The 10,709-nt window shown below is 41.0% G+C and overlaps 2 protein-coding genes across 2 annotated transcripts; both read left to right on the forward strand.

Moving 5' to 3' along the window:
* The first annotated feature begins 239 nt into the window (after positions 1-239).
* foxe3 (forkhead box E3) lies at positions 240-1,487 on the forward strand. The gene has a single exon (XM_034146361.1). The coding sequence runs from the start codon at positions 240-242 to the stop codon at positions 1,485-1,487; it is 1,248 nt and encodes a 415-aa protein (XP_034002252.1).
* A 5,720-nt stretch (positions 1,488-7,207) lies between these two features.
* foxd2 (forkhead box D2) lies at positions 7,208-9,495 on the forward strand. Its single transcript, XM_034146366.1, has one exon. It carries the CDS (start codon positions 7,628-7,630, stop codon positions 8,720-8,722), a length of 1,095 nt encoding a protein of 364 aa, XP_034002257.1. The 5' UTR covers positions 7,208-7,627; the 3' UTR covers positions 8,723-9,495.
* The last annotated feature ends 1,214 nt before the right edge of the window (positions 9,496-10,709 follow it).

Raw genomic sequence — 10,709 nt, forward strand, 5'->3', positions numbered from 1 at the left:
TCCTGTCAAATTAAAATTATCTTTGGGGTGTTGTCCTCCTGCCTCCATCGTCACCAGCGAGTCAGTGGCGTCATTCGCTCCTCGCTTTATAAAACTGTCAACGCCTTCCTCTCACCTGGACTGACACACACCACCCAAACACCACCAGCACGGAGCAGGACACCAGACTCTGGTGAACTTTACGCACACAACTTGCTCCTTTTATTTCGACTAAAGAAGACTATCAAACTGGCTTTTTTATGAATCTGGCAAATTACTCTTACTTCTCTGGCATGTGTAACATGACCGCTGAGACGCAGCACTCGCCTGCGGAGGCCAGTCCTGTGGTCCTGTCTCCAACCGTGAGCCTGGACTCTCCGCTGCAGGCTGGCCCGCCTCTGATGCTGCAGGCCCGGTCAAAAGACAACGTGTTGATCAAGTCCGAGCCCCGGGGAGGCAGCAGCCCAAACACGGAGGATGGAGCCGCTTTAGGGCAGACTGAGGAGCACCTGCCCACCGGGAGCCGCCGCAGGAAAAGGCCGGTGCAGCGGGGGAAGCCTCCCTACAGCTACATCGCTCTCATCGCCATGGCCATCGCCAACTCCCCCGAGAGGAAGCTCACCCTGGGGGGCATTTACAAGTTCATCATGGAGCGGTTTCCTTTCTACAGGGAGAACTCGAAGAAGTGGCAGAACTCCATCCGGCACAACCTCACCCTGAACGACTGCTTTGTTAAAATCCCCCGGGAGCCTGGTAGGCCAGGTAAAGGTAACTACTGGACCTTAGACCCCGCTGCTGAGGACATGTTTGACAACGGGAGCTTTCTGAGGAGGAGGAAGAGGTTCAAGCGCACAGATGTGAGCACCTACCCGGGGTACATGCAGAGCTCCAGCGCCTTCACCCCGACTCCTATGGGCAGGCCCACGTACCCAAACACCCTTTACGCAGGGATCGGGTCTGGGTACGGCTCCCAGTTGAGTGCCACCTCCCCGCACCCGGCCATGCTGCACCACTACCAGGCCTCCGGACAGGGACAGCCGCGCATGTTCAGCATCGACAACATTATCAGCCAGCAGTCCGGGGGAGACCTCAACTCCCAGGGGCTGCAGGGGATGGGACTAGGAGGAGGGGATATGGGCACCATGACCTCCAGCTGCTCGGTCACCGGCAGCGACCCGTCTGCCTGCTTCCAGAACCAGGCTGGGAACCCCTCGGGGAACATGCTGAGCAGAAACAGTGGGAACCTCTCCTCCAACCTGAGCGCAGGGTATCCGTATTCCTCCTCGGCCTCCCCTCCGAACCTGCCCACCATGACCCAGTCCGGGTTCTCCCCCGGCAGCTCTCAGGTGTATTGCCCCGGGAACAGGCTGTCCCTGCCTGCCCTGCGCCCCGGGTCCTGCGCGGAGCACACGGACCAGCTGCTGGGCCTCTCCAACCCCATGAACTCTTACAACAACTCCTACATGAGGCAGGCTAACTTCGCGTCAGGATTAGAGCGGTATATGTGAAGAAAATCCTAATTTATTATAGGTTTTTATAGATCAATATTAGAGAAATATGCCCTCAATGACCCCATGAAAACATAGGACAGCAAGAACTTAAAGAAGAATATGATTAGGATATCAAAGCCTCACGTAAGGCCTTTCAAAATGTCGTATGGCCTTCTGTTGTGTAAAAGGCAGATGTATACATTCCTGTGAGAGATTCGGTGATATTTAGTTCGCCATAATAAGAAAGAAAGACATTTTGTGACACAATACCGAGCCTCATGATAAAACATTCCTATTTTAAAGCCATTTAGATCCGTTTGACACATTCCATGACTGTATGTCAGAGTTTAATGTATTTTTACTGTGCCACATTTCGTTTATTTTGTGTGTTTTAGAGTACGTTTTTTTTTACATGTATTTGCTTTATCATTCAATTGAATTCTGCTGTTTTCCATGTAAATAGTTTGTTGATTTATAAAAAACTTTATGAAAGAAAAGAGTGTTATTGTAGACGACAGGTCGCCTGAAATAAATTCATTTTTACAGAAAAATCAATGTGGTCTTTTTTCCTCGATCATTCAAATGATTTTCTTAATAAAAAAACACTGTATTGATCTTGTTTGGTTTTAGTGCAACAACACGTCAATGTAGCTTGAGTAGTAGTAGAACTTTTACTAAATTAATAGGCATAAGTCAACATTATAAGATGAATGGTTTAATTTAGAAGCAGATTGTACACTGTTGTTTTTTGAACATATTCAAAACTAAACCAGCTGCTAAATATTTCTTTCAATTTAAAAGAAACTGTAAGAGTCAATGTGTTTACTTTTTATTATAAAACCTTCTTAGTGAAACACCACAAGATTAGACATTTATATTGTACCTTTACATTTTGATATTTTCCACAAACACCAATTTGATTCAATATAAAAGCCAAAAGGTTTTTAATGTACATAGGATTTTAAGACCAAACTACACACAATGTAGAAATAGACAATTAGACGCAGAGATAATCTAGAGAAAGGGACAGCCATTATCATTACACATGAATCAAATCATTTAAATAAGACCATTTAAATTCAAATCACATGAGGAATTATACATCAAACGTTTGGACTGTTGAAGTCATTATCCGTGTCAGGTTTTAATAATCACTTTTACAGACTGGAGTCATTAACATCTAAATAGTCTTTATCATCATTTCACTTAGTCGTTTTCTCCTCACAAAGAATTCCTTGAAATCCATTGATATATAAAGTTCTTATTCAGCTTCTATTAACTAATTTAACTTGTCTCTTATATATTTACAGGATATTTGTACCTTTGAAATATATGTTTTATCTGTCAGTTTTATGGTGCCATAAATATTTTTGGATTGATGGATGCAGACAAGATGTGACATCCATCATTTCAAAAATAACAAATCTAATCATTGTTCACTATTATCAACAATTTAGTAATCTAGTTATTTCACGTGTGTTCACATCACGATGTTCCTGATAAAATGTTGAGAGAAAGACAGAGAGAGTGAGTGACGGGGAACACTATTATCTTTATTGTCATTTAAAATGAAAAAAGCTGAGTTTGTATTTGCTCAGGTTTTGAATTATTCAACAATATTATGACATTTAATTTGCCTGTGTCATTTTCTGTTCTGATAGGTTCTCAGACACTCGCAAACTAAACTGCACTCAAACTATGGATAGGGACTGATAGAGGTAATGCTGACATTTCTGAAGTCAATCACCTCCAGTGTAAAGACTGTTTCATATGCAAAGTGTTATATCGAGTCAGCTGAGACTGTCACTCCACCTGCTGCAGAACCATGGCACAAATATAAGGAAAATTGAACACATTTGCCTCAGGGCCACCTGGTGGGTTAACCTGACCATGCACTAATATAACCAAACACGGGAAATAAGCTGATAAAATGTCACAGCAAATGATCGAGCATTGTTTGTTTAAAGGTCCATGTTGTTCCCTGTGATTGCCCTTTAGTCTATTTCATAGCTGCAATTCAAGACTAAGATTATTAATTAAGGCAACGTACTGATTGTACAAATCAATGAATGTGGAGAACAATTGAATTACTTTCTTAATATGACACAGTTAGAGCTCAAATGAGATGTCGTATACAGTATGTATATGTTTAAAAGTATGGGCTAGATTTTGGAGCCCAGGAAAAGAGCCTCTTAAATAAGTAAATATTTGGATACAAGACGTAGATTGGTTTGATTCACGGTCTTATAGTAAAGACCCTGAAGCCTGATTGCACTTGACAATTTATACACACATATTTCATGACCTGGGAGCTTTACAGATATTTAGATGTCAGCAGAATCACATTTAATAGCGCATAACCTCATTGCTTCTGTGCAAAACAACTGGTTGTTCAGAACAAGTTGGAAATGAAGGAAACATGTGTTAGCTTTCCCCCACCAGGTGGCAGCAAAAGCAAGATGTTCAGCCTGACTGTTTTCACTCAGGGATTTCTTTTAGCAGCTTGCAGTGAAATGTATGTATTATAATGAATTACACACATTCTGCTTTCATTTAGCAGGTAATTAATGCTTCAGTAAGTGCAGATAGTAATTCCCTGTGTATGCTCAAAATGCTATTTTGTATATCTACAATCAGGTAGACTGATTCAACTGTTCTTGACTATAACTTTATGCAAAGAGGCAGCTGTAGAATTTGAATAAAAGTGAAAGGTAGGCTCTACATCTGCTTTGGTTTCTCATACTGAAATAAAAGTATTTTTGAAATGGTGTTATTTAATATAATGTACTGTCACATGGAATTGAATCAGTCTGCCGCCAAGTACTGTACTATCAAATTCTACACATTTGAGATACTTTGCTTTAGTCTTTTGTTTACATGCCACAGACTGCACTACTTGTCGGAGCAATTCTGTACTTTTTACCCCACTGCAACCATGTGACATTTATACTAGTCACATTAAGATTATCACAAACAAATCTTAAATTGATCAATGGAAAGAATAATTCATTTATCGATGATTAAATTGTATGCTAAGTTGCAGGTGATCCCTTAAAATGAGCATCACCTCAGATAAAGACAGTAAAATCCTGCTTTTAAATAAATGTATGGCCATTATAGCAGTTAAATTAGAAATGTCTTTGTATTGAGTATTTTTCAATTAAATACCTTAGGTACATTTTCCTAATTATTCCATACTTTAAACATTTTGTTTGTAGGGCTTTCACTTGTTCCACAGTATATTTACAGTGTGGCGTTAGTACAAACAAACAAACTTACTTAAGGTGAGATCTGAGTTCTTCCTCCACCACTGGCCCACTTAATTTGAAGCCCTAGTCCAGAAGCAAATTACATCAAAATGCACATTTCAGTTTTCGTGATTACATACATCACACAATTTAAAAACTAAATGACATATACATTATATTCTGTTAAAGTATTGTCCTATTGACATGGTGCTACTACTTTGTATTAACAGTAAATTGCCTTGAATGTTTTATGCCCATGTTTAACACACTGGCGTTTACTGTCATCACAACAGCCATCACTGTCAGGACCTATTTTCTCCACTACCAGCAGAGGGCGCTCCAACACCAAAGAACTGGAGAGCTCCACATCACGGATCATAAGAGCCAAAGAGCCACTGAACCTCTGGAAACTTAATAAAAAATTAAATATCCCACAGCACATGTTTAGTCGTTTATTACATTTAATGAACTCTCTGATCGATCAAATAATGCATTTCGAGCCAAATTTCACAACAAGCTTTAACGAATAAATGTGTGGTACGCTGTGGAACTGTTTTTTTTTTTTTTTTTAAAGAAGTACCCTAATAATTAAGGTGCTGTAAATGAAAATAGGAATATAATTTTGTTATATGATGTATTTATATATTATGAATATTTTATTGATTATTTGTCACATCATATAGTGGTTATAGATATTTAAAGATATTCCAAAAGAGTGAATTATAATTCAACAAGTCTAGCCACCCGGATTATAGACAGTGGGGAAAACAAAGAGATTACTCCAACCAAATAAAATACCTGGGAACTGTTTTTTATCCCATGTCTCCAAAAATGTGGAGACATGTATATTCTTTAATATATGGCTGCTTGTGATGCATGGGGAAAGTAGTGTGTGTGTGTGTGTGTGTGTGTGTGTGTGTGTGTGTGTGTGTGTGTGTGTGTGTGTGTGTGTGTGTGTGTGTGTGTGTGTGTGTGTGTGTGTGTGTGTGTGTGTGTGTGGCAGCTGTCAGTGCGTCTATTTCAGATTGTAAAAGGCTCGCGACAGGCAGGTCAGGCAGGAGGACACAGGGTTCAGTCAGGGCTTCTTTTTAACAAGTTCCATGCTTAACTTGCACTTGATTCCTCAGGGGAAGTATTTTCCTTCAATAAATGCAAACATGTACAATTGCTCTGGACTCCAGAATAAAACTCCCAGTCCCCTGACAAGCTGTTGTTTGACTTTAAGATGAATGGGGTGCTGATGTAAATGCATTACAATAACTCGGTGTTTCTGCAGCGTAATGAACTGGAATGTGAGTCTGCTCTGAATAACACACACACTTTACACATTGTCATCTGCTGGCCCTTTCACTCCTGACGAAGACGGATTGGAGCAGGTTGTTGCAGCTGACTGTGTACGCGGGGAATTATGCAGAAAATGCAGACGGATAGTGTTGTGACTTCTTGACAAGGAAAACACAAAACCCGTGAGAAGTGACCCGGGAGTCAGGAGGCTGGCCAAAATCTCTGAGGGGGATTTAGGGATAAAATCAGACCATTTATTAGGGACAGAGAAGAGTTACGAGTGTGTTCATGTCATGAATGAAACAAATGCTAATGTAGGAGATCTAACTATCTAAACTGACATTTAAATATTTGTTAAAAGTCAATACAAATAGTTATTTTAGGGATAATTTCATATTTATTATAGGCTTTATTTTACAGATTATAGGCAAAAACATGATATATTTCATTTCCGCAACAACATTGCGTTTGAAAAGCAACAGAAATACAATGATGATACATTTACTATCACTAATAATAGTAAATATAATCAAATTGATCATTATCATAATGATAGTAATTTTATTTCAGGCTCTCCCTTTCATGTTGTGAGGAGTTTATTTTTCAGATATTTTATAATTTAATTTGGCTTATATTTAAAACAAATGGGAGATTTCATTTGATTCTCAATACATTTCTATTATGTTCTAAAGAATTGGTAGGATTTTCATAAAAAAGTGATCGCAGCAGATATTGCTCACTATACCCTGCAGAAAAAAGGAAAAAGCCATTTTAATTGACTCATGCAACCTCAAGTTTAGAAATAAAACAGCATTTGAAATTATTCAATTCGTTGGTTTGTCAGAGGAAAACAGTGTATTAAATATTTGTAATTAATATTCTAAAATTATTTGGGCAATGATTTATATGAATAAATACATTAATTGATCAATTACAGTAGGCTAGATAAGGTTGATCTCCAATTCTAATGAATCCATATGCATACGAAAAATGTATTAAATTAAATGTATTCTGGATCTCTTTATTAGTTTTTGTTTTAACGAAATGTGTTTTTAGATTCAGGAGAAGATCAGAATATCACTTTCTGCAGGGCAATTTGCTCCAGTTCCTGGTAACAGTGACTCAAAGACCACGTGATCAGCGTGCTCCTATAAATACCCTTTGAGAGCTAAGGAGGATAGTGTGATAGTCTGTCTGGATACCTACCCAACCCCGTGCGTAAAATATATTTTGGAAAGACAGTTAGGATATCCAAAAGAAGCTTTTTCCAAACGAGCTACCGCATAAACTGATCACAGACGGAAACAATCGCATTTCAAGAAAACACGAATCCAGATTGGAGGAAGACCGATGAACTTTGACTGTTGTTTTTTACGGCTGAAAGTCAGAAGTTTCTCGGCCCTGCTTGACAAGCCCCGGACGACCAGGACTCTCCAAATCCACTGCAGGTCAAAGAGTTCTTTATCTTTTCAATAGATTCTAGCCATGTGTGCATTCAGTAGTTGGAGATAAAACTGCAGCAAAACTCTGGTGTGGTTGTGAGGGGGGAGAGGGAGAGTCAGTTCCTCGCCGGACCAGAGGAGGGAAATCTGGGAGAGAGGGGAAAGAGAAGCGGCGTCTCCGAGGATGACTTTAGGGACGGATATGTCCGACAGCTCTGCATTGTCCGAAGATTTGGACATCGACGTGGTTGGGGGTGACATATCCGTGGGAAAAGACGGAAAGTACATCCACGATGAGTTTGACAATGACTCGGACGATAATTACTCCCAGAACGCGGCCGAGAGGGCTTCCTCTCCCGGGCTCAGCAGCTCCGACTGTCCGTCAGACCAGATAGGCTCCGGCGCAGAGGTCGGCACTGCAATAGGGGACAAATCCAGAAAAAACGCACTTGTGAAGCCCCCTTACTCTTACATCGCCCTGATCACCATGTCCATCCTGCAGAGCCCCAAGAAGCGCCTCACTCTCAGCGAGATCTGCGAGTTCATCAGCAGCAGATTCCCCTACTACCGGGAGAAATTCCCCGCGTGGCAAAACTCCATCCGCCACAACCTGTCCCTAAACGACTGCTTTGTGAAAATCCCACGAGAACCAGGCAACCCCGGGAAGGGCAACTACTGGACTCTCGACCCGGATTCTGCAGACATGTTCGACAACGGGAGCTTCTTGCGCAGGAGGAAGCGCTTCAAGAGGCACCATGCTAACGAAATTCTCCGGGAGGCTGCTGGCTTCCTACCCGGGTTTGGATACAGCCCGTACGGATACAACTATGGAATCCAGCTGCAGAACTTCCACGCAGCCCACAACCCGTATCACCCGCACCACCACACAGGTGGCTCATTCCCGTTCCCCAACGCCCACTGCACCTTGCCCTCATCAGCCTCCATATTCCAAGCCCCGCATCACCTTCCCTCTCTTTTAGGGGCAGATTTAAGAAAGCCCTTTTACTCTCAGCTCAGCCCGTCCCTGCCGCCTCTCAAGACGGACTCCAGCGCCCCGAGTCGGCCTTCTTTCTCCATTGACAATATCATCGGTGCGGCCCACTCCACCGCCTCTTCCTACAGCGCGCCGCCGGGCAGCCAGGCTCAGATCCTGGCTATCCTCACCCCAGCACTGGCCTCTGCTTCAAACCATTTGACCCTTTCACAGGACAGCATATTACAACCAGGGCCACAGACATTTTCCAGCAAAAACCCCAATATGAACACTTGTCCTTTCTAAAAAGAAACAAAAAAATGTCAAGAATGAATTTATTAAAATGCCAAATTGTGGCGTCGTCTTAAGTGAAGGTAGGCTGTATATTGTTGGTAAAAAAAAAAGAATGTTTTTGGCTCTCCACATTTCCTAACAATGAAAAAAGGAGAGGTTTATTTATGGTTTGTAAATATGTGTATAATATTCAGAGACAAAAGCAAGAGAAACTCGGAGGAGGCTCTTTTTAACTGGCCTGTAATCTGGCCTCCATTTGTCAGTGGGAGAAAATAGATCCTGTTATTTTAACATATGTGTCAACCATGGCTAAAGAGGATGATTTCCGGCTTTTTGAAAATATAATTGAGAATTTTATTATGATTTATATTGTTTTTATTTCGTGCGTCGTGAGAACATGGCACTGTTGTTGTTGATAGGCTGACAGAGACGGCGAACTCAGGTTTTACTTAGAAAGCACATGGAGACAAAAGGGGGGGGGGTTTCTGACACAAAAATATCAATTTCCCACTATCAGCCCCCCCCCCTCCCCTTCTCCCCTGGATCTCCTCACAGTGAATTTGTGATCATTTCATGTTGTCGGTGGACACGTAGGCTATGTGTTTTTTTGATATAAAAGAGCCCATTACCTCTCAATCTTTTAATTGTTGTTCGTATCTCACACTTTACTCTGTGAAACATACAGTATGTCATGTGTTGCCAATAGAGAGAGACACCTAAATGTTCATAGGTCATTTTTTGTTGTTGTAATGACAAGAATAATAAATGTTTGTGAATTTGAAAAGAAAGGAAAAGAAAAATCGTTATTTTTTATTGCGTTGGAAGTTAATGAGCCAGGTTAAATTGAAAGTAACAAAAAAAGTGTATTTAAAATAAATATGTTTCTCTGATTTTGAAAAAAGTTAAAATATTACAAATTAATTGAAGAGGTTCCTTCATTATAAATATTAGGCTTTTTTATTACTTTTTTATAAAATATGATTGAGTTTCCTTGGATTAAAACGATGTTTCTAATATGATACATGTGCATTTTGCACATTAAGGTAATCTAAATATTTATTTTTGTTCTAATCATACAGCTTCTTAATATAATGAATGCATGTGTGGAAACTAACCAATTAGGGCTATAAACAGACGAAAAACATCCATCTCTCAGTAGTGCAGTTAATTAGGACTCTTTTAAGGTGTGAAATCCGCACAAAATCCAGTTTAAATATTTAAAACTCGACAAACAGCAATGAATATCACGCAACAGTGCGCAAGTATTCCTCTTGTGTGGCTCCTTCGCTCGCTTGTTAAGGACCATTTTCCCTGCGTGTTACAAAGGCCCTAAATGAATGGGCACGTTAGCAGGCCTCGGCGGTCTGTAATTGAAAGTGAACAAGGATATACCCACGGTCTTTTGGGGCTTTCGTTGCCAATTTGTAGCAGCATTTTTCATCAGGCTCCTAATCCACCATAATGCGGCTTTTTGGGTCGTTTGTTGATGTTGTCAGTGCGGACCCCTGGCCCACAGGAGTGAATGTGCGCACAGCGAGCGGTCCCCTGTGAGACCAGCCACACACATTTGGAGCCTGAAAAGCAATCTTCTCTAAAGGCTCTCGGTTTGCTCCGCTTTCATGTCATCTGTGTTGTCTCGGGATCCAAATAAAGGAAGCAGTGGGACTCGGCCGGCCACAGAAAACAGGCCTATTGGTCTTTTTCAGAGTTGTTGGAGCACATGTTTCCAGACAGAAGGGCATGTAAAGCCTCCTTTATTTACCAGATCTGTGTGCAAATGGTTAAATTAGTTTGTGGGTGTTTTGACAGATGATTATTAAGGATGAAGGGTGGGAGGGCTGACTCTGTTTTCCCTCAGCTCAAGTCTTTGAAACGAAAACCAACACATGACTACTTTCTTTATCCAGAGCCCCTTTATGTCCTCTCTTTTTCTTTCCCTGTAGGTGCAAATTGGCCAATTGATAAATATCACGTACGGATTTAAGGAATAATTCTGATT

Source organism: Trematomus bernacchii, unplaced genomic scaffold (genome assembly GCF_902827165.1).
Source record: "Trematomus bernacchii unplaced genomic scaffold, fTreBer1.1, whole genome shotgun sequence".
NCBI lineage: Eukaryota > Metazoa > Chordata > Actinopteri > Perciformes > Nototheniidae > Trematomus > Trematomus bernacchii.